The sequence below is a fragment of the Drosophila simulans genome, chromosome 2R (assembly GCF_016746395.2).
Source record: "Drosophila simulans strain w501 chromosome 2R, Prin_Dsim_3.1, whole genome shotgun sequence".
Taxonomy (NCBI): Eukaryota; Metazoa; Arthropoda; class Insecta; order Diptera; family Drosophilidae; genus Drosophila; species Drosophila simulans.
The window spans coordinates 21,058,675-21,086,043 of record NC_052521.2 but is presented as its reverse complement, the minus strand read 5'-3'; the positions used below and the strand labels follow the sequence as shown (position 1 = coordinate 21,086,043).

Below are 27,369 nucleotides of genomic sequence, written 5' to 3'. Positions count from 1 at the left end.
TATCCTCGTCTCGATAATAACAACTATGAGTGGGGCAAATGTAATAGCAACAACCGTTTATTCATTCCTATTCAATATTCATTTTCACACTGCTTTTATCCTCCTGCAACTCCTTGTACTCAACACTCTTTGCGTTCAGGCAGGCGCCCACACCCTTCACGTTTTCCGATGACTTGGTGGCCTGGTTAGAGTGGGAAACGTGGTTGTACACCGCCAGGGCCTGTGCCACGAAGCCATTAACATCCCCGGGATTCGAGGGCAAGATCATGGTGTTATTCGTCTTGGCCAGCTTCTTGAAGGCTCCAATGTACTGCTCCGCCAGCGTGAGGGAAGCAGCATTCTGTCCATCCTGAAATGCAGAAGACGAAAACGACGATCTTAAATGAAGAGACATATGAGACTTTAGATGGTAACAAATATAATTTATGGTATCACAAGGAATACGTCGCAATTTTGTCCTCATCTTATGCCATTAAACAAACGGAGCACGGAGTTTGGCTCTTTGGATATTTTCTGTTTGGTGAAAACGGTCCAGAAGCGAAGCGTCTCATCTGCGCCGCCAGTCACTATGGACTCGTTGTCCGGGCTCACGGACAGGTGGAGTACGCGCTGCGTGTGCCCGGAGAGCCTGGCCACCTGCTTCAGCGAGGGATAGCGCCAGGCAATGACCTGTGGCTGCGCGTGTCCGTGGGTGGTAACTAGCTCTCGGGAATCCCTGGCCCAGGCCAGGTTGCTGATCTGGGCGCCGGTGTTGATGCACTTCACCAGCTTCCCGGTGAGCACGTTCCAAAAGCGCAAGCAGCGATCGGCGGAACCACCGCCACTGGCCAGAAGACCGGACTTATGTGGCGACCAGCCCAGCGCCTTGACCACCGCCTTGTGCTCGTCGAAGGCGTAAATGGGCTCCGGCCAGTCGTCGGTCCAAACCAACAGGCGGTTGTCGCTGCCACCGCTGGCCAAGTATCGATTGCTGGGCGACCACTGTAGGCCACACACCTCTAGCTTGTGTCCGCGCAAGCAGCGGGTTATGTGCGTCGGGGGATTGCGGACATCCCGCTGCAAAATGGAGCGGTCGCGGGAGCCACTGGCCAATTGGTTGCCGCACCAAGCTAGAGCCGTTACACGCGCAGAGTGCTCGTCCAGTCGGCTTATCTGCTTCTGGCTCTCAGCATCCCAAATGGTCACGTACCCGGACTGGGTGCCAATGGCCACATGCCGGCCTTCACCGTGCCAGCTAACTGCTGTAATCAGGTTATCCTCATTGTTGAAGTCGCATAGTCGCGTCACCTGACCACTGACGGCACTCCAGAGATAAACCGAGCACCCCAGACCAACGGCCAGGGTGTTTTTCGACGACCAGTCAATAAGGTTCAGGTAGAAGTCGTCTTGCAGCTCCGGCGCGTCGAGTATCTTGTACGGGCGACGTGGCAGTCGGCGCACGGGTCTCTTGAAGATGCTGAGCAGCCGCTGGCTGCTCTCGCTGATGTTGACGAATGGTGTGCGTACTGGCGACGAAGAGCCGCTGGCAAACCCAAAGATACGATTATGCCGATTCCTAAAATCATCCGTCTGGCCATGAACCTGTACGCTCTCCTCGCAGTTCTCCAAGGAAGTGATGTTCTCGTCCAGGAACTCGTTGCGCAACAGACAGGAGTACACGGAGCTCTCGCACACACTGGAGTTTCCCGGAGCATTGACAAAGTTCCGGTTCCAGTGGTTACCAGCTCGTGTGGGAATGCAGCGCAGATCGAGATCCTCCCTTTTGCCCCCGGTGACGCCCGGAAGCAATCGTTGTTGATACTCTGATTGAAACATCTCCAAATTCGAGTATTTGTTTGTTGTGTGATGCCAAAGAGTTTTTGAAAGAATTGGCCTAGCATTCTACCTAACCGAAATTGAGAGTTGGTGGAGTCCCACGTCGAAATACTTACAAGGTGGGATAAGGATTTCGCTATGGCCAGTAGACTGCGTGCTCTGGCATCCGCCACGGCTATAATGGCAGCCGCCTCTCCGCTGGCCTTGTTGATGTGCTCCTGCCGCTCGGCCTCTGTGGAAGAAGGAACCATGAGTACACTTCGTACATTCTGTGAGGAACACTGCCGCTTACCGGAGGCTAGAATTCTGGACTTCCGCTTGCCCTCGGCTATGTTAATTTCGGCCTCGCGAACACCCTCCGATTCGAGAATAGCGGCTCGCTTTCGCCGCTCGGCCTCCACTTGCATCTGCATCGCCTCGTGAACCCTGGTGGGCAGCTGAAAAGGGACACGATCCATTAATCTCTCTACTTGAGAGTCAACTGAAGGATGTGACGTACTCGGATATCACGGATCTCGTATCGCAGACAGGCGATGCCCCACGCCTCGCTCGCCTTGTTGATCGAGTCGACGATGCTGACGTTGAGGGACTCCCTCTCGCGGAAGACCTTGTCCATGGACATCTTGCCCAGCTCCGATCTCATCGTCGTCTGGGCCAGTTGTGTTATTGCGAACTCCGGATCCTCCACGCCGTACGAGGCTTAACGGTGATATAACAGATGTGGTGACGTGCCGGTGCGTATGAATTGTGGACCTACCTTTGTACGGATCAATGATGCGCAAGTAGAGCACGCCGTCGATGCTCAGAGTCACGTTGTCGGAGGTAATAGCGCTCTGTTTGGGCACATCTATGGCGATTTCCTTCAGGCTCTGAACGTATTTGATTTTGTCCGCTACCGGGACTAGTATGTTGAGTCCGGGGTCCAGAATCCTATGAAAGCGCCCCATGCGTTCCACCACCCAGGCCTGGAAAACGGAGCGGAGCGGATCGGATTGGAGTGAGCTGCGGGCGACCGTGGTCAGGCAATGGAACCTACCTCTTGCTGGGGCACAAACATAACACACATGTTTATCGGGGTGGAGGCCTTTCCCCTCCGAGATTGCGACGGAATCCATGAGCCGGCGAGCAGGAAGTCTTGCTGCAAGTAGATATATTAGCGGGCGTTAAGCCATTGCAGGGATTTCGAAGGTTCCAGAACGTACCTGGACCAGGCTCGGAACGAATCTTTTGTTCAGAAGAAATCTCGACATTTCGCAATATATGTGCCGATTTTACGAGTCGAAAAATACTAAGAAGAAAACATTATGATAGTCGGCAAACAGGGTGATTCATGTCGCATTTGCGTGCAAATCGATTAATTTTTTCGTTGGGGGTATCTAAAACGGTAAATTTCGGAACTCTTTTCGAATCGGAAAAGATGATTTCGAATATGTCTTTTAGTTTAAAAAAAAAGTTTTTTTTTGTAAAAAGTGACAGTAAGTAAAGAGCAACAGCATAATAATTGTTTTTCAATTTTAGCCAATTCCAACCCGAATTATAATGGTGATATCTCGTCACAAAGGGAAGTCAACTTTAAAATATTTCACATACCAACCAACCAACGCTTGCAGATGAATGGGATTCGCGGCTAACTCAATTAACCGGGAACCGACGACGGCAGCAGACACAGGGACCTTTATGGTGTTGTGCAAATGAAAATTAAATCTAATAATCGAACATATGTGCGAGTGCACGCATGTTTGCTGAAATCTTGACACTCTCGCTCTGTTTGTGGGAGTACTTACCATTAGTGGCTAGAAATATGGTGCAAGTGACGCATTAAGAGCATAAAGGAGACCGCACTGGGTCGGCCCACCCAACCCACGGCCACCGAGCCATAGAGCCAGAGCCATCAAGCCATCGAGCCACTAAGCCGTTAATAACGGGTGCGTTCCTGCGGTCTTTTAGCTGTCGTCGGTGGTTATCTGCATCATAAATTTGCCATCACCCTGTTTAAGTCAGAGGATGTTTGCCCCGAATCGGGTATAAAACGAACCGCGGCGCGGCAAATCGGCACAGTCATCTTCAAATCGCTCCCAAGTGCACCAGGCTAACGGTCAACGGCTGGAATCATGAATCTATATGTGCTCCTGGCGGTGGTATCGGTGTTCCTGAACTTCATTCACGCAGCGCCCAGTGTGGTACGTACGCAGATCGAATGGGTTTTTGAAGTGCTTTCGAGAATATCCAGCGGAAAGCTACGGGCTTCTGTAAACGGACTACAATTACTATAGCTCTGACTATGTTTTAGGATATTTCCAACGACGAACTGCTGGATGGAAAATATCTTTGTGAAGGTAACAACGAGACATTGAAGGAAACTCACACTGATAACCAGCATGTACATATATATAATCGAACTTTTCAATTAGCATAACCAACAGCTCAGCTTGTGTACAAAGCCATTAAGTCCTAATTTCTTATTATTTCGATTTCGATCAGATCTGCCAGTGTTAAGAGAATTGTGTAACGGAAACGGCGTGAGTTTACGACAAACCGGACTTCCCAACGACGACCTTTCCACATCGCCGTTGTTTAACGAGTTTTACAAGCTCTTCCAACGAAATGTAAATATTTTTCTGACCAAAAACAAGAGCCCCGAGTCCTTGCAAGAGCGCTTCTCGAGAACGGTTTCGAAGCGCGGCTTGGACAGCATTGGCGGCGGCCACTTGATAAAGCGGACGCAGAGTAGACAGCTGCTAAGCGACTAGAAACCGCCACAGACCCAACTTCCGCTTCCGCTTACGCACCACTCCATTGACTTTGACAATATCGAGGACCGAAATGAAAATGAAATGTAAATAAGCAGCCTGGTCTTTATTTTATATGTGCATATAAAATGATGTAGCTCCTAATTGTTAATAAATTATTGCATTTGTAAAGAGTTTTACTTTCGCCCTCCAGAGGAGAGTCATTCATGTAAATTCCAAAAATCTAGACTAATCCCTTACCACTGCTAACACATGCTGCCCCATAAAGCTGGCTCGAAGAAGTACGATGGACCCTTTATAGTGAGGTGAGTGATATAGTGGCACGTGAATGCCCATCGTGCGACAGATATATATGTAGTGCTATCAGATATCTGGGACTGGGCTGCTGCTATCAGGTCTTATCCGGATGTTATCGAAATGGGCGCTATATATAATGTATGTAAATATGCAGATAACAGATCCGAATAATACGTGGCTACACCGGCAGCCGAAGTGCCTGCTTGCCCGGCTATTTGCCATTACTCACTGAACTCACTAATCCCCTCCCCAATCACTGAAACATATGCCCTGATCCCCAGATTGATTTCGGCTGCCAATGGACAAACGGTCGTCTGCTACGAGTGCAGCCAGTCGGAGTTCAAGACGAAGTACTCGGTGAAGCAGTGCGCGCCCGGCAAGATCGGGTCTGGCCACCACCGCGACCTGGTGCCCTACCTGGTGAGGATGGACCCCCTGTACAAGGACACCTGGAGCAGTAAGCTCAAGCGGAACTTCGACGAGATCGACAAGGCCTCCGCCAGCTTCAGCATCCTCAACCAGCTCGTCTAGTGATACCTCCGATAGCGCGTGAATGTTAATGCCCACGGATACGGATACGGATAAGGACTCTGATAGCGGAAATACACTAAAATGCTTCATGTCAAGGGACTATAGAAAATAAAGCAGGTGCATCCTGGTAGAATAGCCAAAGTAATCGAAACAAGCGTGTCTGTTATTAACATGTTTATTTATTATTCTTTAATGTTGAGTTTTGTGAAAGGTCATACCAGATCTAAATGCAGCGAATTTTTTGTTTTAATCAAGGGACTATTTAAATACAAATTACATTTGATAATTATATTTAAAACAGTAAGTCATTAATATTTTTATTTACTTGCATTACGGCGATGGGGATAACCTATAACAATTCATATTGACGAAGGTGCATCCTTTGAATAATGTCTCTGCAATCATTAAACACACGTTTAATGTTTTCTGTGTCAACGGCGCATGTGAAATGTGGATAGCAGTAGTGTTTTCCGTCTCCGCTAGCGGTAGATATACGCTATATAAGAAAGAGATCCCATAAGTTAGGTTGGCGGAGGAAGAAACGGACATGTGATATAACCCACCAGAAACTCGTCTCGTATGAAATATTTTGCTCGTATTACTTCTGGGTCGTCATTGGATTCCATTATTGCGTCACCTGTGTCGACAGCACATTTGAAATTAGACAAAACACATTATCCATTAAATTTCTTAAGTTAACTTGGGCATGGTTTGCGAATTTGAAGGAATTGCGAATTTCTGGGCCAGATCTGAATCGGATCTGATGATCTGATGACTCCCTCGCCGACTGGCCACTGTGGGTTATACTATTTTACTTACTTGGCGTTTGGTATTTGTTAAACTCGGAGAAATATTCCGACAATTTACTTTTTCCAGCCTTAATTTTCTCTGCTAACAAATCTTGCTTATTTAAAAATAGTATAATAGAAATCGTGCGAAGCCATCTGAAAGAACAACTAGTTAGCTTCCATTCCTCGAGATTACGCCAAGTGCCAGTTTCACCTGTTGTTCCAAATACTCTTGAACAAATCCAAAGATTCTCGAAGTCGGTTCTGGGTGGGATCTTCCCGCAAAACCATGTTATAACTTGAGCACGCAGTTACGAATATAATAGCAGTTACATCATTGAAACACTGAATCCATTTCCTACGCTCGTCCCGCTGGCCACCGACATCGAACATGCTGCACGCGAACGGATCACATCATTAGAATGGAATATAGACTAGAATATGGGTATATCACTTGGGATTGCACTTACTGAAAGTTTACTTTGTCCACTTGAAATCTTGTTTCAAATATTCCAGAAGTCAAAACACGGCACCGAAGAATATCCTGCTCATTAGGGGTGTAGTTTGGATTCTTGATTGTGCTCACTCGGTCCAGGAAGCTTCAAAGTGGAATATGAAGTGCATAAGTGAGTACGAATTTGTTTTCAGTGCCTAATTGCTTAATCGAGCTTAGATAGAAATACAAATGCGGATTAGCTAGCATAAACTACGGAAACATGGGACTTGGTGTTTAGTATCTTGTTTCGTCAGGGAATTAAACGAAAAGCCTTCTCAACTTGGAAAGGTATGAATACTATCTGAATACCATACGATTGTTACGATCAGATACTCCTATGTGCATGGTGTGGTTGGATCTACTTCGACTACGAACTCCTTTTAAGAGTAATCATTGTACAGACAGACGTTTGGAATGCGAAAGTAGGTTTAGGTTGTGGTTCTATTTATCCAAATACTACTTTGCCATACTGTAGCAAAGCAACGATATTTGAAGGCTACTTCATCAAGCGGATTACTTGTTAGAATTAAAAGTTGCATACTTTCGATCCAACGCATTGAATTTCTGCACTTCCAAGTGAAACACACAGTTAAGCTTTCAGGACAATTCGCATGCACTCCGAGATGAATTAAATTAAACAATTAAATCTGTTTGTGGTGCTACAAGAACTATTCGTTTGGCTCAACACACCGATGGCAGGATGTCAGTCAAATGTGGGTGGGCATACTTACTATTTCGCACAATCGATTAATTGATACTCATTCGACCTCTCATAGGTTTGAAGAACGCCCTTGTCTTTCCATAGTTCTTCTGTATGTTCATAAAATTCAGGAGGATAATTAAAGTCCGGACCTGCGGGGCAGATAATGTTTAATAAGAACTCAAGTTGGGGCGGCAGGGGCTCTTACTAGATGCGTAATCCTGAATGTACTCCACTCTGGGTTCATTTTCCTTCTTTTCTAAAGCTACAGGTGGATTAAGTGTGCTCATGGCTCCTGTAATAGTCTGGAAGGGATTTGCAAAAAGTTAAGCAAGTGCTTGGGCTTAGATGGCTGGCGCGGAGGAACTCACCAAGATAGCGTCTCGAATATTCTTTTTAATATCATCAATTTTCTGTTTCTTCTCCGAGTCAGAAAATCCGTCGACATGCAATATTCGCATTTGCTTGACTATGGTTGATTTGCCGGACTCGCCCGCCCCCAGGAGGAGCAGCCTGTGTGTGGCCCTGTAGAGCTGTTTGTCCTTCTGCAACTGTCTAGATATTGCATCGCTCCGGCGCTTCTGGCTCTTCGAGTCCTCCGAGTTCACGTCCGACTGCTTGGAGGTGGGCGACCCAAAGCAACCCATCGCAGCCCACGGGGTCCACCAACACGTCGCTCGGTTTTCCTGGTTCGCGTCGGGCGACTCGGCACCCCTTGTGCTTTCTCCGTTCTGCTCCAGTATAGCTGAGTGCTCGGGTTCCTCGGATCTAACCACAATCCCTTGCGTGCTCGTCGGTCTCCGGTCTCCGATCTCCGATCTCAGTGGCACCACCGTTGGCTTTGGCTCAGCGCTTTAGTGGATCTCCGCAGCAGGCTGCATTCGAACAATGGTGCAGTAGATGGAAGAATGAGTAACAGAACTTTCAGAACTAGCGATCCTAGAGCTTCCTATCCCCACTAACTGAGATTCTCCAGAAGAAGCCCATTTCGATTGCATAGAATCCGATTGCCTAGAACCCCGAATCCACATCAGGCCCATATATCATCCGCGTACGCGCGAGTGTAGCGCCCAAAATGGGTGCCTACTAAGCCAAGGCGACGCCGCTGACATTGCCGCCCACGAAAGTCCCGTGAGTCACTGGGTTTCGGGTCCCAAAAGCGCTCGCAAAGCATCGGAATCGGAATGAAAATCAAAATCAAAATCAAAAATTACTCCACGCAGCGCTCGTACATTCGCGTTGGACTTTCGCGTCGGGCTATTGGAATTCATCACATTCATATTCACATCCATATTCACAGCCATATTCACATTCTCATTCACATCGACATCCACAACATCGGCGTAGTGTAACAGGTGAAGAAGGGGGCGGAGAGGGTGGGACTCTCGCGCATACTGGGCAGCAGGTACGCATGTATATAGAGATACCAACCCAACATAATTCCATCTGCAGTCGAGGCTCGGATGGAATGGATGGGCCCGATACGCGGATTCGGATTCGATTAGCTCGAATGTGGGTTTACGGAGGAGTGTGGGCACGCGTATATTAAGAGTATTTAATCTAGCAATTATTGCCGACCGACGGGAGTCGCAGGAAGACGAACGTACTATACCCTATACATATACATATAGGCGGAGGGGGTGGTGGCAGATATGCCAGATATGGCAGATATGCAGATTTTAATGTAAATATATGTACATAAATTCATCGGCATCGGAATCGGGATCTAAGCGGGCACGGACACGGGCACATATATATCTCACAGATATGAGTACACACCGTTGTGTATCTACTCGTATATACGTGCGTATGTATTTAGATATATACACAAGTTCTCGGTTCGCATGTGTGAATGGATGGATGTACATAAATAAATGTATGTACATATATCAATACGTAGTGCTCCGTGCCTCCGAGTCCGAATATTTGCCATTTCTTTGACACTTGGTTAGGAAAACTATATTATACCTATACCATCGCGAATCGGATCGAACCGAGTTGAATCGAATGGAATGGAATCGCATCGCATCGCAACGCATCTGCTTGGATTGGTTTGGATTCGAATGGATTGAATTCGATGGATGGGATTGTATTTTGGATATTCATGCGCGAACGATTTTTCACTGATTTCAGGTTTAAGGACATGGGACGCAGGTCGCAGGTCGCAGGACGCAGGACGTCCGAAAATCGGGAGGTCGGTCGAGATCGAGGGGCAGCAGGGGCGAATCACATCTCTGCGCGATGGCAATTACGTGTGCGAACGCGACTATTCCCTGCGTTCGACAATGGTTATTGTTTACCGTGAAATTACCGAACATTTTTATTCATGGGAGCAACTTCGGGCCAAGACTATAGGTGCACGACTCGGTTGGGAGCGACTTTTGGGGTCTGAAAAACGGGCAATTCTATCGCACCCGACGCGCCAGCCACTGTTTTCCGGATTCCCAGTGTTCTTAGTCTCTGCGTGCTCGCATTTCACCAATTTGTAGCTTAAAAATTACTTTTAATACCAGTACTAACTCACTTTTTATATATTTTTTATTTTATGTATCAACCTAGGGATGCAACGAAGTAGATACTTTTATCGATAGTCAGCCTGCCTATCGGATAGTGCGGGCGCAGATGTAGATAGATATGCTACTGGGCCAAAAACATCTATGCCAAATGACAATGTACTATTTTAGCTCTTTAAGAAATCGAATATAAATAATAAAATAAAGTATTCCGAACTATGTAGAATAGCGAATTCGAGAAACACCCGTCCGATACTTTACATAAGCAGCCGTCTCTACAGGCATACATAGTTATTTTACACAGGCGTGTAGAAAGTCTGTTTGAAGTTGTTTTGATAAGGTATCAAAAAAAAAGTATCTTTATCTGTGATATAATTTGCATATTATATTTATTTTGTAAACTTTTATTATTCATTATTCGTATCCCTATCTGTAATCATGCCATTTTCATGGCACTCCTATCCACCTATTAAATTTCCATAACTCCCAAGTGAAACTAGTCAACTCTTTTAATTGTAGTATTTATTAAAGTATAAAATCATTGTCTTTTCAAAAACGAATGTATTCATCCTCCACCTGCTAGCGGACCCAGAGGAACATCTACTTAAGATAGGTCTTAATCAAATTCTCCAGCTTAACAGTATCCACGGCGAACTTCCTGATGCCCTCGGACAGTTTGTCGGTGGCCATGGCGTCCTCGTTGAGCAGCCAGCGGAACCGGCTCTCGTCGACGGTGATCTTCTCGATGTCCTGCAGCTTGGCGTTGCTCACGGACAGGTAGGTGACCACCGACTCGGTCTCGTTCTCCAGCTCCTTGAGCAGCGCTGGGCTGATGGTGAGCAGATCGCAGCCAGCCAGGGCCTTGATTTCGCCCACGTTACGGAAGGAGGCGCCCATGACCAGGGTCTTGTAGCCGAACTTCTTGTAGTAGTTGTAGATGTTGGTCACGGAGATCACGCCCGGGTCCTTGAGCGCCTCGAACTTCTTGGTATCCGTGTTGGCCACGTACCAGTCCAGGATGCGGCCCACGAACGGCGAGATGAGGGTCACGCCGGCCTCGGCGCAGGCAACGGCCTGCGCGAACGAGAAGAGGAGCGTCAGGTTGCAGTGCACGCCGTGCTCGTTCTCCAGGATCTCGGCCGCCTTGATGCCCTCCCAGGTGGAGGCCAGCTTGATCAGAATGCGCTCCTTGTCAACGCCCAGGGATTTGTACAGGGCGATCAGCTTCAGGGCCTTCTCCACGCTCTTCTTGGTGTCGAAGGACAAGCGGGCATCGATCTCGGTGGAAACGCGACCGGGCACAACCTTCAGGATTTCCGTTCCGAACAGCACGCACAGGTAGTCCATGGCCTCGGCCACCTGCTCACTCACGGAGCTGAAAGCGAACGTATTCTATGTAGCTTTGTGTGGCGAACACCCAGGTGAACTGCTTACCCCTTCTTGCCCTTGGCGTACTCCACCGCCTTTTGGACCAGCGGCTGGTACCGCTCCATGGACGAGGCGGACAAGATGAGGGATGGATTGGTCGTGGCATCCGTGGGCTTGTAGATGTTGATGGCTGAAAGCAATGTGTAAAGTATTTGCATAAGTGCGGGGCCGATTTACATTGCGAATTCTAGAAAGACCTCGAAACCTGTTGAGCGACTTTCATTTTTCAATCGCCCGACCGAAAATATCTTCGAACTTTTCAGATTTCTGAGCAGGTTTGGCACTCCGCTCCGAAACCTTATCTCTGTGACACTCTATAGTATACTTTACTATAGCGGTCACATTTCTAACACACGTAAGCACCTAAGGTCAAACTAAAGTCAGCTCGGCTTTGCTTTTCACTTTTATTTGATCTTCACTGCGGCAGATACGACGGATCCGAAGGCCCGTCGTTCATGTTTATCTAATGGATAAATCCATGTATCCTATGTATCTTTGGACTCGAATTCTATGTATATTCTATATATGTATATATCTTCGAGCTCAGAATCGCATTTCGCTTAAGTTGCATTTCTGGATTCGCAGTTTTGGGAAATCGGACTCATCTTCTTAAGAAAAATACCTTTTACCATGCGTGCGCACTTACCTTCAAAGTCGCCGGTGTCAGCCACAATTGTGGTGATTTTCTTGAGTTCCTGTAATACCGACATCTTTTGCTTTTTTAACGTGCGATCACTTCCCATTGCCCAACTTCAATGCAATAAGACCGCCACTGGAGCGGCAATTTATACCGCCCGGCTCTGGAAAAATACCGAACAGCCCCAACTTGGGTTTAGGAATCGATATAAGGGGCCATCAGGGGGATTCCTAACAACTAAGCAGACTTAAACTCGCTTCCCAACATTAATCTTTAACTGTGATGATTAAGCAATCAAGCTAATCTTAGGTGAATAGTTTGTAAAAATAAATAACCATATACTTATATTTGGATAAATAAATATGTCAATATTATTGGTAATACTTTCGTTGTTGTAGAGAAAGCGCTGAATATTTTGGAAGAGAAATTTCGTTAAATAACGATACTTTTATATTGACACTTTTCCAGTGCAATAACAATTACTTTCCTAGGACTAAGTTGGTCACCACTGTGATTTCGGTTGCCCATTACGTTGGTCACCTACTGGGGTTTCATGGCAAATTTATGTGATTTCTTAAAAAAAAAAAACGTTGCTTAGATCATATATTTCAAATGAATTTACTTTACCGGCTGTTTTGCTTTTAATTCACCACACGCCATCTCTACGAGGTATCGATATATCTGTCTATCGGATTCCTTCATCAACCCAGATGTTTGTTGATCCACACGTGTGTTCGAAAGATACTCGGTAACAAACAGTTTAAAATGAAACAAAAACACTCGAAGAACAGGGCGAAACCCTACAAGAAACCAACGCCCGCCCGACGAAATGAGAGATTCTCGAAGAACTACAGTTTCATCCAGAGGAGCAAGCAAATGGAGGAGTCCCACCGCAGGGAACGGATGCCCACAGCACCGAAACAGGAATATGAGCCCGTGGCAGAGCTGTTGCCGGAGATCCAGGATGATGCGGACGAGACAGGGTTCTATAAAAAGCTCGTAACTGGTTTCAACAACATACCCCCAAGTAGCCCTTGCAATGGTCAAAAAAGGAACCGCCGACTAACTAAGGATTTGGTTTTCAGGTGACATTCTACACTCAAAAGCAGAGGAGGAAGAGGATCGCGTTATCGCCGTGCCCAGAAAGATCAAACCCAAAAAGGAAAAACGTTCCGAGCAGCTAGGTGTCGACTTGGAAATATACAATTCGTTTTCGAAACGCTTCGATTTTGAGCTGTCTACGGATAATATCAACGATTTAATTGCGAGAAAGGACGTTAGAACAATCAAGAGCAACTGGTCCGCTCTGGGGAATATAAGCTTCGATATACCACGACTGACTGAGGACTTCAAGGAGCCCGACTGCAGCGAGCCCAAGGACATTGCGAGCACGGGAGATCTGCAAAAGTTGGAGGTGAAGGCGTCCATTTGTGGAAACGCCAAACTGCCACTCACTGCCCTGCAGTCCCAGCTCTTCTACATCGCCAATAACTACCAAGATATATACTATCCCCACCGAACTCATGGCAACGCCGAGGATATTCGCTATGTATACTGCATGCACGCCCTAAACCACATGCTGAAAGTCAGATCTCTGATATTGCGCAACAACGAAAAGGTTTCGGCTCTGGCCAAGTCACAAAAAATGTCGCCCAACGAAATCTGTATACCAGAGAGCTTCAGGGACCAAGGGCTCAAGCGGATGAAGGTGGTTTTTGTAGTGCCCTTCAGGGAATCGGCTCTGAGGATTGTAAATATACTCGGAGATCTACTCTTTGGCAGTCAAGATGGTAAGTCACCCGTTGATAGCAAAGAAACTGTATTACCATTAAATGTCCTTTACAGATCAGGCCAGGAAAGCCTCTATAGCGAACTATGAACGCTTTCTGGGAGATTACTCCGGGAATACGATTTACTTCCCCAAAACCAACCCAAAGCCAATGGATTATGAGCAGACATTCAGTGGCAACACGGATGACAACTTCAAACTAGGTATTCGTTTTACCAAGAAAACAATGTCCCTATTCTCCGATATGAACTCATCGGACATGTTGATCGCGTCTCCCTTGGGACTGAGAATGCTGGTGACGGACAAGGAGAGCGATTTTGACTTTTTGAACTCCATTGAACTGCTGATAATCGACCAAGCCGAATTGTTCCTGGCGCAGAACTGGGAGAACCTGCTGCACTCCCTGGACCACCTGCACCTGCAGCCGCAGAAGCTGCCCGATACGAATTGCCAGAGGGTACGAACTTGGTGCCTGAGTGGAGCGTCAAGTTTCTACCGCCAAACCCTGTTCTTCTCGTCCCACGAGCTACCCGAGTTCCGTGCAGTGTTCAACAGCAAGTGCAACAACTACCAAGGAAAGGCGCGAGACGCGAACCTCGTCGAGCACGGAGACATCCGGAACGTTCTGACCCCAATACATCAGGTTTTCCGCCTAATCAGTTGCTCCAGTGTGGAGACGACCTTCGACGATCGGTTCCAGTACTTCGTCAAGAATATTATGCCCCAATTCAGTAAGCCCGGGTTCTCGCACTGCATGCTATACGTGCCCAGCTACTTTGACTACGTGCGGATACGCAACCATTTCAAGACCGAAATGGTCAGCTTTGTGCAGATCAATGAGTACACCAAGAAGGAAAAGATTTCCCGGGCGAGAGATATATTCTTCCACAGCGGCGCATCTGTTCTGTTGTACTCGGAAAGAGCGCACTTCTTCCGGCGCACACGGATTAAGGGCATCCGGAACTTGATCATGTACCAGCCGCCCAACTTTCCGCACTTCTATTCCGAGATCATCAATCTGATGCTGAAGTCAAATCAAAATCATCGCGATGGATTCGAGGACGCAATGTCCGTCAGTATCCTGTACACAAAGTACGATCTGCTAAGCTTAAGTAACATTGTGGGAAGCGAGAATGCTGCGAAATTGACCTCGGGTCAAAAGGATTCCTACCTTTTCTCCACCAAAACGTAAATGCTTGCACGAGCTGACTTTGAAATGTGTACATATTTAGTTGTCAACTAGAATATACTAATGGTTAACGCAAGTAAATAGTAATGTATGTGATAACTTTCAGTTGTGGCTCTATTTTTGGACCTAAATGCTTTCGTGACGTAGAGATTTTGGGAGGAACTGGCTAGGTGATTGATCTGATGTTAAGGGTGGCGATGTCTGCTCTTTGTTATTACGCAATTCGAAATTATGAATAATTGGCAAATGGTTGTGTAATAAAAGGCAGCATAGGTGGTCTTTTGCAGATTGATGAGCTAAATGCATTTCAATTGAATATAATTTCGCTGTTTTTACTTTAACATCCTTTTTGATAAAGGAAGATTGGCTACAGCATTATGCAATAAAAGGCATCATTAATAAGGCAATTAAGTGTTAAAACAAATTATTTTGCAGTTTGGATTTGTTTTTAAATGATTACTTCGCTTGATAAAGCATGATAGATTGCTGAAGTCTGGAACCATTGAAAGGCTGCCCGAGGAGCGTTTCAATAGCCATTACCATTGACCGAGTTCCTCAATAGACGATATCCAGCGGTTGACAACCGCATCAAACCCAGATTTGCCAGTCCCAAAATAAATCAAAATTCCTGGCTGCATTGTCATTTATCAACATTTTTAAATATACACATAGGTAGCTTATAAAAGTTCTGGCCTAGACATATAGAGGTAAAATAGTAGCCAAATGCATATTTATGGGGGTCTCTGTGAAAAGTCGTAATAGCTGCTGCACAAGGCGGATGGCTGATGGCGGATGGCGGATATCATACGGCAGAAACGTGTGCGGAGAGCGCTCTTGCCAAGATCTGAGAGTCCGAGTCCGTAGGGGCATTACAAGCCTATAAATAAAAATAGTCGACGGCTGCCAGTCTCTGCTGAAATTGGGGAAAAAGGCAGAAAAGCCAAAGGAAGAACTACGGGTTCGTAGGCCGACTGGTGGATGCTCTTTCGACTGTTAATGGACCGAGATCAACTAGATTGTGGGAATAAGTATTGTGGCTGGGATTTGGGATCTTTGGTATCTGTGGCCAAGGACAAGTAAAATTTTCAAAGGGCAGCTATGGATAACTATGATAGATTCTAACCCAGCGAAAGTGGAATGGTTTGGACAGTACCATCATTCCCAACCATCCCCTCCCAGGGAGTGTTCCAAAGGACCCAAGTCTTGACCCACTTGAAGTGGCTGACACCGAAGGTAGAAACACCTTTGAGTGACAAACCCTTCCACACAACCCAGCATAATTTCCCCAGATTGGTTTAAAAATACCACTTTCTAAATATTAGACAAACACACGTGCATTTCTCGGAATACGTCTGCACTCACACTCCCAGGCACAGGCACATCCACATCCACATTCAGATCCGCAGGCGCGGGCATCGCCACATTGCCATTGCTCTAGACTTTCGTGACCGTGCGCTCCCGCGGATCCGAGATCGGGCGGCCATATGTACGTATGTATGCATGTGGATGGGGAGCTCGTGTGCCCGTGGTATTGTGGTATTCCCACCTATACCTAGTCACATATACGAATCTCTGGGGGACCGCGGTGAATCTGCCTCGTCGAGGTACGAACGAGCTGCACGAGCAGATCTGAACCGCCACCATTCGAATTCGGATCGCATTGGATTGGATTGGATAGGTGGTAAGTGCCCGAAAGTTTGTGCGTGCTAAAAGTATTTTCCCGGGCCAAAATAGAGAGTGTATGTAGTTTTGGGAATTTTGCCAAAATATATGAATTTTGTAATTCAAATAGACACTCTCATCGCGCAGCGTTCTCCTTGCGTTCAGTTGCCGTTGATCGTTATAATAGCGCGATCTTTGTGTTAGCTCTTGGTCTTCCGACTGAAATAAATTATTATATAATAACGGAATTTTTGCTAGGAATAATAATTGTAAGTTTTGTTGATTTTCTGCAACGACTGCAAGGCGAATACGCCAGTGAATTACTCCAAACTGCCAAATCCATTGGGTAAAGCCAATAAACCCCCCTGAAAATATCGAAAATTCGTCCGCGCGCTTTCAAAAGAAAAGAAAACCTGGAAACCAAAAGTTATTGAAATGCCTACATATCTACATACGAACATGCTTCTTACACTCGAAAACCGTGCTTCAAACTCAAAGTGTTTGCCCCCAGTTTACTTGCCATCCCGGAGCTCGTCCAGAGCTCGCAGTTCGATCTATCTACATACATTAAATGTCCGTAAGGGCGACGATTCGGCGGTGACCTCGACCTCCGGATGGTATCGAAAATTTGAATGTCACCAATACGAGAGCACTCCACGAATAGATCCGATCCGACACAGATGTAAAGTTTTCCAAGTGCCCGAGGTCTATGTATCTGTGATTGAAAATCTGGTTATGCAACCACAACCGCAACCGTGTCGAATATATTCGTACCCAAATTCGAAAGATCCATGTCTTGTACTGTACCTGTAGCCCAGGCAAAACAAGCAAAGAACACACGATCTCTTGAACCCTTCAACTACCCGCATTCATAGCTTAATGGTGGTTACTTCGGTTAGTGAATTCGACTGTCTTACAGTTGTAAGAGATCCCAGAAACAAACACACAGTTTCACGGCAACGTGTAGCTATAAGTACATTCAGTCCAGGATCATGGCCCAAGCATCTGTACTTTTTTTTGAACCCACCCACGCACTATTATACAACCCATCGGTGGACTTGTCAATCGGAAATTCGGATCCGGGGACGTGGGAAGCAGCGTATCGCACAAGTGTCGACATCCATTAGCATGGAGATATCTCTGCTCGCAATATCATAAGCCGTTAAATCGTACATATAACCGCGCAGAATAGGAATCTTTCTCCCTACGATCGTCTCTCTGTATATGTACTCAAACTTATTTATGTGGTCCTAGTACATATCTTTATATCTACGAGTGTTCAGAATTGAGCTGTATTTTTCGGGTGCTAGGACTCTATTTTTAGCCCATCTCGGACAGAGGCGATTTTTTGCTCCATAATGCACACACACATGTGTATTTCAGGGGTATATATAGGCTATATGCATGACGATGTTTTCGAAACACACGTCTGTGTGCTCAAAATATAAGTAGTTTTCGAGCACATTGCTTGACAGTTTTTCAAAACTAACGCCTTTTGGGGGCGGGCAACGGGTGGAAATCTCGTTATCAGGAGTTACGTATGTAATTTTGTGACATAGCCAGGCCAGCGTAATATTCAAGTATTATGCGAGTTGGCTGCCGTTCAAAATTCCCCGTATGGCCTGATTCTAGTGTCTGGTCGCGAAAAAGATTAAAATTAAAATTTAAAAATGTCGCTGCTGGCGAATACCTGGCACCCAGATCTATTTATTGCGGGCTCTTGATCTCGATCTCATTAATTTGAGCACAAAATGCGCGAAAAGAATAGTGTTGGTTGTTGTGTGGCCGAAACAGTGCGGATGTCTCTGTCGCTCGCCAAGTGGAAATATGACAATGTATAAATAAGTTTAGGCATTCGTGATAAGGATTTCAGTTCGATTTACACCACAGAAGGGAGTAAAAACATTTTCTTTTCGATCGCAATAACAACTTGATTTTTAAGGTAGAAGTATTTTCGATAAAGAAACTTTCCAGCATAGCTGAAATCTTTCGAAACCCTGATTAGTTTTAAATTGCTATCTCACCTCAGCTATCGGTATTATTGAACACGGAAACTCAACAGTTAGCCATCGCAGTTGAGATTCTCAGTTATCGATAACGCCGGCTATCGCAGTTTAGTAGCACAAATTGAACGCGTCAGTAGAAGCTGAGAGAAAAGGTGGGATAATCTAATAATTCCCAGGATTACGAATGGTTAAAAGTTGGAGAAAGAGGCAGCTCTGCACAAATAACGTAACTGGGACGATATACGTTTTCAGTCAGCCCTGTCTTGTGCGAATAATGTCGTGTCATAGTGAGGCAGAACGGCGATAGGCAGTAAATCGCGGCTTGGTACTTAGTGCAATAGTTATCAGCACACATATTCAGAAAAAAGCGCCATGGGTTATATTATATAGAGAGTCAGTGGAAAAAAGTACTTAACACACGCAGTGCGTCGTTTAGCGAGGTTAACGTAGGAGCAGAGCACCCGGATTACGGACCAGATCCCCCAATCCCCCGCAGAAACTGAGAATAGAAAAACGAGAACTGCGTCTGTTGTGCGAAGTGACACGTGTGTGAATCTCATAAGCGGAGCGATTTGGCCAGGGTAACAGCCTATCATAGTAATGCAAAATTCCAGCATATTCTCCGACCCGATCCGCACAATCCGATCCCAAGTTGGCGCGATAACTGCGCGACTATAGTGGCCAGTCCGGGCCCGATCAGAAGTGCCTGAAATCGGGGAATTAGCATGTAGCACCTGTGTATGTGCGTATGTTGGAAAGTACCCGTGAGCCGAGTGCCGTGCACATGCACATGTACGACCACTTATTCAGAACCTAATGAGGTAGTTTTAACTGCAAACGTACATGCCAGCACAGATGTATGTGCATACATACGTGCATACACACTTGCTATTCCAGTCAGTCGTTGAATAGAGCCCAGAAAACGCAAAATAGCTAAATAGCCCTGCCAGAGAATTAAAATGAGCCCCTTGCCTTGTGTCTACTTTCAAATCCCCACCTGAATCGCCCGGAATCTGGACACAGGCCACTGAACGAAGAGGATAACGAATCAAGATGGAAGACGGTCACTCGAAAACCGTCGAACAGTCCCTCAACTTCTTCGGAACGGACCCCGAGCGCGGCTTAACCCTCGACCAGATCAAGGCTAACCAGAAGAAATACGGACCCAATGGTGAGAGTCGCGCGTAATCCCCCTCCGCATTCCGAGACCGAATCGACTGACGTGTTTGTTTTCTTATCGTTACAGAGTTGCCGACCGAGGAAGGTGCGAACACAACCCGAGCAGATCCCCTGCCCCCCACCCCCACTTCACTGTTTGCATACATTATAATAACGATTGTATTCCACAGGAAAGAGCATCTGGCAGCTGGTCTTGGAGCAGTTCGACGATCTGCTGGTGAAGATTCTGCTGTTGGCAGCCATCATCTCATTTGTAAGTGCAGCAGCACAAAGAAACCCACCCCCAGAAACTTAGTTACGACCACACTCTTCCCCTCTGCAATCTCCAGGTTCTCGCCCTGTTTGAGGAACACGAGGAAACGTTCACTGCATTTGTAGAGCCCCTAGTTATTTTACTTATCCTGATAGCCAACGCCGTGGTGGGAGTATGGCAGGAGCGTAACGCCGAGTCGGCCATTGAGGCCCTCAAGGAGTACGAGCCTGAGATGGGCAAGGTGGTGCGCCAGGACAAATCCGGCATCCAGAAGGTGCGCGCGAAAGAGATCGTGCCCGGTGACCTGGTTGAGGTGTCTGTCGGTGACAAGATCCCTGCCGATATCCGTATCACCCACATCTACTCGACCACCCTTAGGATCGATCAGTCCATCCTCACCGGTGAGTCGGTCTCCGTCATCAAGCACACCGATGCCATCCCCGATCCCCGCGCCGTCAACCAGGACAAGAAGAACATCCTGTTCTCCGGCACCAACGTCGCAGCCGGCAAGGCCCGCGGCGTCGTCATCGGCACTGGTCTGAGCACCGCCATCGGCAAGATCCGTACTGAGATGTCCGAGACCGAGGAGATCAAGACCCCCCTGCAGCAGAAACTGGACGAGTTCGGTGAGCAGCTGTCCAAGGTCATTTCCGTCATTTGCGTTGCCGTGTGGGCCATCAACATCGGCCACTTCAACGACCCCGCTCACGGAGGCTCCTGGATCAAGGGTGCCATCTACTACTTCAAGATCGCCGTCGCTCTGGCTGTGGCTGCCATCCCCGAGGGTCTGCCCGCCGTCATCACCACCTGTCTGGCTCTGGGCACCCGCCGCATGGCCAAGAAGAATGCCATCGTCCGCTCCCTGCCCTCCGTGGAGACCCTGGGCTGCACATCTGTCATCTGCTCTGATAAGACCGGCACACTCACCACCAACCAAATGTCCGTCTCCCGCATGTTCATCTTCGACAAGGTTGAAGGCAACGACAGCAGCTTCCTCGAGTTCGAGATGACCGGCTCCACCTACGAGCCCATCGGCGAGGTCTTCCTCGGCGGTCAGCGCATTAAGGCTGCTGACTACGATACCCTGCAGGAACTGTCCACCATCTGCATCATGTGCAACGACTCCGCCATTGATTACAATGAGTTCAAGCAGGCCTTCGAGAAGGTCGGCGAGGCCACCGAGACCGCACTGATTGTGCTGGCCGAGAAACTGAACAGCTTCAGCGTGAACAAGTCTGGCCTGGACCGCCGCTCGGCTGCCATCGCCTGCCGCGGTGAGATCGAGACCAAGTGGAAGAAGGAATTCACCCTGGAGTTCTCTCGCGATCGTAAATCCATGTCCTCGTACTGCACCCCCCTGAAGGCCTCCCGCCTGGGCACTGGCCCCAAGTTGTTCGTGAAGGGCGCCCCCGAGGGTGTTCTGGAGCGCTGCACACACGCCCGCGTTGGCACCACCAAGGTTCCTCTGACCTCGGCCCTGAAGGCCAAGATCCTCGCCCTGACCGGCCAGTACGGTACTGGACGCGACACCCTTCGCTGCCTGGCTCTGGCCGTTGCCGATAGCCCCATGAAGCCCGACGAGATGGATCTGGGCGACTCCACCAAGTTCTACCAGTATGAGGTTAACCTGACCTTCGTCGGTGTTGTGGGCATGTTGGATCCCCCCCGTAAGGAAGTTTTCGATTCCATTGTGCGCTGCCGTGCCGCCGGTATTCGTGTTATTGTGATCACCGGCGACAACAAGGCCACTGCCGAGGCTATCTGCCGCAGGATCGGCGTGTTCGCCGAGGACGAGGACACCACTGGCAAGTCCTACTCGGGTCGCGAATTCGACGACCTTTCCCCCACCGAACAAAAGGCTGCCGTCGCCCGTTCCCGCCTCTTCTCCCGCGTGGAGCCCCAGCACAAGTCCAAGATTGTTGAGTTCCTGCAGAGCATGAACGAAATCTCCGCTATGACTGGTGATGGTGTGAACGACGCCCCCGCCCTGAAGAAGGCTGAGATCGGTATTGCTATGGGCTCTGGTACCGCCGTCGCCAAGTCTGCCGCCGAAATGGTGCTGGCTGACGACAACTTCTCCTCCATCGTGTCTGCCGTTGAAGAAGGTCGCGCTATCTACAACAACATGAAACAGTTCATCCGCTACCTCATCTCTTCGAACATTGGTGAGGTCGTCTCCATCTTCCTTACTGCTGCCCTTGGCCTGCCCGAGGCTCTGATTCCCGTCCAGCTGCTCTGGGTCAACTTGGTACGTCTTGATGGGGTATTTACTATTTGGAACGGTTAGTAATAGGTACTTGGTCACAGGTTACTGATGGTCTCCCAGCCACCGCTCTGGGCTTCAACCCCCCTGATCTGGATATCATGGAGAAGCCCCCCAGGAAGGCCGATGAGGGTCTCATTTCCGGATGGTTGTTCTTCCGGTGGGTTACTCAAAGAGCACACATCCCTTAATCGGTATTAACTTTGCCTGAATTTTTAGTTACATGGCCATTGGATTCTATGTCGGCGCTGCCACCGTCGGTGCCGCCGCCTGGTGGTTCGTGTTCTCTGATGAGGGACCCAAACTGTCCTACTGGCAGCTGACCCACCATCTGTCCTGCTTGGGCGGTGGCGACGAGTTCAAGGGCGTTGACTGCAAGATCTTCAGCGACCCCCATGCGATGACCATGGCTCTGTCCGTGCTGGTGACAATCGAAATGTTGAACGCAATGAACAGGTGAGTGAGATAACGAATGATGGACAACACGATAGATACGAACCGATCGCCTTTGTTTGAACAGCTTGTCCGAGAACCAGTCGCTGATTACCATGCCCCCATGGTGCAACCTGTGGCTGATTGGATCAATGGCACTCTCCTTCACTCTTCACTTTGTTATTCTTTACGTCGATGTCCTCTCCGTAAGTATTAGGCAACGATAAGCCTTTCTGCGCCGCGGAAACTAATGCCAGTAACGTTTTACCCACAGACCGTCTTCCAAGTGACACCGTTGTCTGCAGAAGAATGGATAACTGTGATGAAATTCTCAATTCCTGTAGTTTTATTAGATGAGACATTGAAGTTTGTTGCTAGAAAAATCGCAGATGGTGAGAGTCCTATATATAAGATGCATGGGATTGTGTTAATGTGGGCTGTCTTCTTTGGCCTGCTGTACGCTATGATGCTTTAAGAATATAATTATAATCCATAAGCCCAACTTCATTATTCTAATTTCTAGTATAAAATGTTACTAAATATAAACAGAAACAAGAACCCACAATTATATACATCTAACGTAACGACTTTAACCCCATGAGAAGTTTGTTCCCAACTGCAACTACTGATTTCCACCCGGTGTCACAGAATTGACTGGTGGCACCAAAAGATGGGCCGACTGACTCGCTCCTGGCTTTTGGCTTTGAACAAACAGCGTTAAATGATCAATATTTTCTATGAGCTAACGATTTATCTAACACGCGTATACCCTACATAGATATCTGTGTTTGTATATTACTATATTAAATTTAGCAGGATTGCTTTTTGTACATACAATGCTCTATATACATAAGAAAGTTCCACACCGGCACATTCGAATGCATTAGTTAGTTTTCGTCATTTAATTTCACCGGGTTGCCAAAAGAACCGTGTAGGGAAATCCAAGTCTCTGGAAATGAGATGGCTGTTTGTATTGAACCAAACTTTTGTAACTTAACCGTTTCGTCTCTGTGTTTAGTAACTGGAATACTAAAGTGTAGGCTTAACCATGCAGAAGAACAAAATTTTTGTTTAATCCCATTAAGTAGAACCCACAATACCCACAACCTTTCCAAGTCGAATCTGTGCGTTGATGTTTAAACGATTCCACCAAGCGAGCGTCCTAATGTTTCAAGAGTACCATCCTATCCCCGGGCTTGTTTAACGTAATTGAATCCATTGAATCCCCACGAGTATTTACCGAATGCAAATATTGGTTCGTTCATTCCATTACTGTAAGAATTTTATTGAGCACAAGATATTAAGTAGATAATGACTCCCCAGATCTGGGCGTGGCGCCGCAACAGCGTCTCGGTGCCCATTTCCGTCTCCATTCGTATTGTATTGTATGTACATGTATGAGCAAATGATTAGGATCGGGTACATAATGGCGATCGTACATAATGCATAAGGCATGCAGCCGAATAGCCGAATAGCCTAGCCTAGCCTAGCCGTATAGAAAATAGAGAATATTGGGGACCTATTGAAGAAAGAAAGAACATGTGTAACTTATCTTATGTCAGTCTCAAGTCTCAGTTGTAAGGAGTTAAGTAATCCTTCTACCATTCTATAGAATACCTACTTAAATTAACATTATACATAATTTACTCTGTTATACAATTAGAGACGCTGTGAATTGATTAAACAAAAATTACCTACACCTAACATTAAAGAAATAAATTATGCAGAACTAAACCGAGCTGGCTCTACGAAACCGGACGACTGGGATCCACGAGGCCCAAGTTCCCAACGCTTATGTTCGCTGCTCCCCGTTCCTATTCCTATTTCTAAGTTACGTTTGCTTGCACGATGCACGTGACCGTTGACCGTTGGTGCACCTAAATCCTCCTTGGCCTAAAACAGCCGACGACCTATTCGTGCCCACCAAACCTACCTACCTACCTACATCTCTCAATGAACTATTGTTTTATTTTATACAGTCAACCCCAGATTTCATTAACTGGACCCCGATTAGTTACCATAACACAAATTGAATCCATCCCTGCTTTAGAAAAGTACGTGCAGTTATTATATTATGTCCGGGTGCGCCAAGTCGATGTGAATGTAGAAAAGAACAATTGCTGTACATTATGGTCTAGTACATTGCCGTCGCACTCGCCGGCATAACCGAGAAAACACAGATTTGAAATTCAGCATGTAAGATATCTAAACGTAAACGAAACAATAAAACAAGAAATCCGAACCCGGCCTGTGTACTCTACTCAATTTCTCCCGCCCCGCCTCCAATCCAAGTAGAGAATCAACCACACACAAACACCTCTCCCCCAAGAAACTCCAACCCCCTCTAGGCTGTAAGTACGATCCCACCGATGCTGCCAAATTCCAGAATTTCGGAAGATGCCGCTTAACTGGTCCCCAGTGCCACTCCATCGCCATTTCCCCCACGAGTTTTGGTTGCTCTTGCGTTGGTTAATCCCTCCCTCCGATCGAGAATCCCCACGTAATAATCCGTATTCGCCCCGAAATTGTAGTTCCTGATGTCGTCGTCGACAGGATGTAGAGGTTTGGACCACCAAAGCCGATACGAATGTGAAAGTGAATGTGAAGGAGGACGAGTTTTCCTGCCTTTATCATTCGTGTATTAATCGCTAAGCCAGCCCTGTTACTTGCAACTGCAACATTAAATCCAACATAAATCAATTTATTTGCCTTAGAAAGTAAAATATTAATGGAACTGTGGGTTAGTAAGAACGGATTTAAATAAATATATACCAAATATATAAATTAGAACGGCCCTGTTTCATTTTCCTTTTTCTTTCGGAATGGGTTTATTCAATAAATTAGATCAGTCTGAACTATTCTGCGGAAGTACAATATCGACAACGAAGTTAAAGCCGCCACTGGACCGGACCACCGACACGGAGCTACGAGGGCGGCAGCGCCCAGAGGGTGGCCGTCTTGTCCGCCGACGTGGAGATGAAGGAGAACTCGGTCGGATGCCACCGGATGGTGATGGCCTTGTCCTTGTGCTCCGCCACCACCACGGAGGACAGCTCGTGGGCCAGGTCGCCCTGCAGGTCCGTCAGTCGGATCGAGTTGTCGTAGCTGCACGTCAGCATGTAGTAGGCGGATGGGGAGAATCGGACGCACCTATGAAGAGGAAGTGGAAGCCAATTAGCCAAGTGTCAGGTGGGAGAGGCTAGCTCTCTTAGTGTACTACCTTATTTCAGCGGTGTGCGGATAGAAGCGCTGAATGGGCCGGTTGCCACGGATGTCGTACAGAGTACAGGAGCTGTCAGCGTGCCCAGAGACCAGCAGCCTGCCCGTGGGATCCACACAGACCGCGGTTACAGCGGAGCTCTCAAGACCACCATCCTTACGATCGTTATCCAGCGTATTCACAGAGACATTCACTCGCAGATCCCAGAAACGTATCGTTTGATCCTGAAAGAGAATATCGCATATGGTTATAGCTCGAACAGGCTGGGATGGATCTTCTTCGGACCCACCTGGGATCCCGACACGAACATCGCGTTGTTCCAGCTGTAGAGGGACAGGATGTGGCCGGTATGACCACTGTAGGCCTGGAAGGGAGTGCCAGTTCCGCAGTCTGTGATGTAGATCTTGCAGTCCCCGGCGCCGCCGCTCGCCAGCAGCCTGGACTTGGTGGACGAGTCGTCCAGGAAGCACATGTCCCGCACCGTGCCGTCGTGCATGTTCAGCTCCATCTCGTGGCCCACCAGCTGGTTGGTGTCGTTGTTGAAGCGCATATACTTGATGGTCTTGTCGTTCGATCCGGTGGCAATCAGCTCCCCATCCCGCGACCAGCAGGTGCAGTATATGGAGCCCCGATGGTGCTTCGTGCGCTTGCAGAGAACGGACGGGGGATACACCGCGGTCTGGTGTCCATGTCTGCATGGGATTCGAGGGAAACGAGTTGAACGCAATGAAGGCAAAGTTGCGGCACTTTGCGATTTAATTACCTCAGCTTGGACAGCGCGGGGTACTGGCAGATGCGGAAGGTCTTGGAGTTGGAGCCCACCGCGTACAACTTTCCATTCGGATGAAAGTCGACGCTCCGGATCGCCTGCGAGTCGGACAGTGTGGTGACCGCCTCGAAGTGCGGCCTCTCGACATCGCCCTGTGGCAGAGAAAATGGTCAATCAATGAATGGGGTACATGTCACTCGGATCAACCCAGATGCATATGTTTAGACTCTTTTGTTAGCTGGATACCGAAAGTTGCTTGCGTGTTCAAAATAAACAGAGCCACCTGCGACGGCTGGCCAGCACTCGCACCTTTCCCAAATCCAGGTCCCTCGATTCCGGATTCATGAATGGAGTATTTTCCGAGGATCTCTACAGTTTTTCACACTTATTTCGAGTATTTTCTGCGGCTTGGATCGTGTCTGTTTCCACAGAGTTTCTAAGCCATCCGAGGTAATAGAACGTACAACTCGCCACGGTTGAAATAACAAAAGTGGGGAGAAACCATCGAGTAGCAGTGTTGGTCAATCTGCCAGATGCATCTGATTTTACGCCGCGGTTGTAGAAAGACAGGTAAAGTATCTTGAAAACGCTGTTTACCCCGTTTCCAAGCGACGCTGCCATGGTACGTGTGTAGATACGCCAAATGAAAAAC

At 47.5% G+C, this 27,369-nt stretch overlaps 8 protein-coding genes across 18 annotated transcripts; 3 read left to right on the top strand and 5 right to left on the bottom strand.

Moving 5' to 3' along the window:
• Nucleotides 1-39: 39 nt before the first annotated feature.
• On the bottom strand, nt 40-3,298 carry LOC6735975 (stomatin-like protein 2, mitochondrial). Its single transcript, XM_002082848.4, has 7 exons — nt 3,018-3,298; nt 2,852-2,953; nt 2,573-2,780; nt 2,315-2,514; nt 2,108-2,252; nt 1,932-2,047; nt 40-349 (listed from the first exon to the last, which is right to left on the bottom strand). The coding sequence occupies exons 1-7, from the start codon at nt 3,063-3,065 to the stop codon at nt 68-70; spliced, it is 1,101 nt and encodes a 366-aa protein (XP_002082884.1). The 5' UTR covers nt 3,066-3,298; the 3' UTR covers nt 40-67.
• LOC27208745 (fizzy-related protein homolog) lies at nt 276-1,912 on the bottom strand. Its single transcript, XM_016184301.3, has one exon. It carries the CDS (start codon nt 1,813-1,815, stop codon nt 460-462), a length of 1,356 nt encoding a protein of 451 aa, XP_016029339.1. The 5' UTR covers nt 1,816-1,912; the 3' UTR covers nt 276-459.
• A 184-nt stretch (nt 3,299-3,482) lies between the features above and the next one.
• Nucleotides 3,483-5,538, top strand: LOC6735974. Of its 2 annotated transcripts, XM_002082847.4 has the most exons (4): nt 3,842-3,995; nt 4,106-4,151; nt 4,834-4,870; nt 5,144-5,538. In XM_002082847.4, exons 1-4 carry the CDS (start codon nt 3,927-3,929, stop codon nt 5,391-5,393), a joined length of 402 nt encoding a protein of 133 aa, XP_002082883.1. In that variant the 5' UTR covers nt 3,842-3,926; the 3' UTR covers nt 5,394-5,538. The 2 variants fall into 2 exon arrangements, with proteins under 2 accessions (XP_016029338.1, XP_002082883.1); XM_016181257.3 differs by lacking the exons at nt 4,834-4,870; nt 5,144-5,538 and adding an exon at nt 4,297-4,792 and having other exon boundaries at nt 3,483-3,995.
• Nucleotides 5,539-5,552: 14 nt separating this feature from the next.
• LOC6735973 (G protein alpha s subunit) lies at nt 5,553-10,003 on the bottom strand. Of its 3 annotated transcripts, none has more exons than XM_016168845.3 (9): nt 9,902-10,003; nt 7,749-8,252; nt 7,586-7,682; nt 7,409-7,529; nt 6,652-6,780; nt 6,396-6,575; nt 6,213-6,337; nt 5,957-6,039; nt 5,553-5,889 (listed from the first exon to the last, which is right to left on the bottom strand). In XM_016168845.3, exons 2-9 carry the CDS (start codon nt 8,022-8,024, stop codon nt 5,743-5,745), a joined length of 1,158 nt encoding a protein of 385 aa, XP_016029337.1. In that variant the 5' UTR covers nt 8,025-8,252; nt 9,902-10,003; the 3' UTR covers nt 5,553-5,742. The 3 variants fall into 3 exon arrangements, with proteins under 3 accessions (XP_016029337.1, XP_016029334.1, XP_016029336.1); XM_016168842.3 differs by having other exon boundaries at nt 9,689-9,951; XM_016168844.3 differs by having other exon boundaries at nt 5,957-6,030; nt 9,689-9,950.
• A 392-nt stretch (nt 10,004-10,395) lies between these two features.
• On the bottom strand, nt 10,396-12,118 carry LOC6735972 (probable transaldolase). The gene is made up of 3 exons (XM_002082845.4): nt 11,965-12,118; nt 11,325-11,448; nt 10,396-11,265 (listed from the first exon to the last, which is right to left on the bottom strand). Exons 1-3 carry the CDS (start codon nt 12,059-12,061, stop codon nt 10,491-10,493), a joined length of 996 nt encoding a protein of 331 aa, XP_002082881.2. The 5' UTR covers nt 12,062-12,118; the 3' UTR covers nt 10,396-10,490.
• Nucleotides 12,119-12,607: 489 nt separating this feature from the next.
• LOC6735971 (U3 small nucleolar RNA-associated protein 25 homolog) lies at nt 12,608-15,032 on the top strand. The gene is made up of 3 exons (XM_002082844.4): nt 12,608-12,982; nt 13,041-13,745; nt 13,801-15,032. The coding sequence occupies exons 1-3, from the start codon at nt 12,721-12,723 to the stop codon at nt 14,934-14,936; spliced, it is 2,103 nt and encodes a 700-aa protein (XP_002082880.1). The 5' UTR covers nt 12,608-12,720; the 3' UTR covers nt 14,937-15,032.
• A 1,480-nt stretch (nt 15,033-16,512) lies between these two features.
• LOC6735970 (calcium-transporting ATPase sarcoplasmic/endoplasmic reticulum type) lies at nt 16,513-25,518 on the top strand. Of its 8 annotated transcripts, none has more exons than XM_016181262.3 (10): nt 16,741-16,864; nt 19,625-19,772; nt 19,848-19,865; nt 19,951-20,033; nt 20,110-22,281; nt 22,341-22,456; nt 22,516-22,752; nt 22,817-22,934; nt 23,003-23,120; nt 25,260-25,518. In XM_016181262.3, the coding sequence occupies exons 2-10, from the start codon at nt 19,655-19,657 to the stop codon at nt 25,286-25,288; spliced, it is 3,009 nt and encodes a 1,002-aa protein (XP_016029331.1). In that variant the 5' UTR covers nt 16,741-16,864; nt 19,625-19,654; the 3' UTR covers nt 25,289-25,518. The 8 variants fall into 8 exon arrangements, with proteins under 8 accessions (XP_016029330.1, XP_016029331.1, XP_016029333.1 ...); XM_016181264.3 differs by lacking the exon at nt 25,260-25,518 and adding an exon at nt 24,708-24,970; XM_016181261.3 differs by lacking the exons at nt 16,741-16,864; nt 25,260-25,518 and adding an exon at nt 16,513-16,614 and having other exon boundaries at nt 23,003-23,321.
• LOC6739502 (WD repeat-containing protein 47) lies at nt 25,409-27,221 on the bottom strand. The gene is made up of 5 exons (XM_016172227.3): nt 27,027-27,221; nt 26,712-26,869; nt 26,238-26,640; nt 25,949-26,172; nt 25,409-25,878 (listed from the first exon to the last, which is right to left on the bottom strand). Exons 1-5 carry the CDS (start codon nt 27,060-27,062, stop codon nt 25,653-25,655), a joined length of 1,047 nt encoding a protein of 348 aa, XP_016029326.1. The 5' UTR covers nt 27,063-27,221; the 3' UTR covers nt 25,409-25,652.
• Nucleotides 27,222-27,369: the final 148 nt, after the last annotated feature.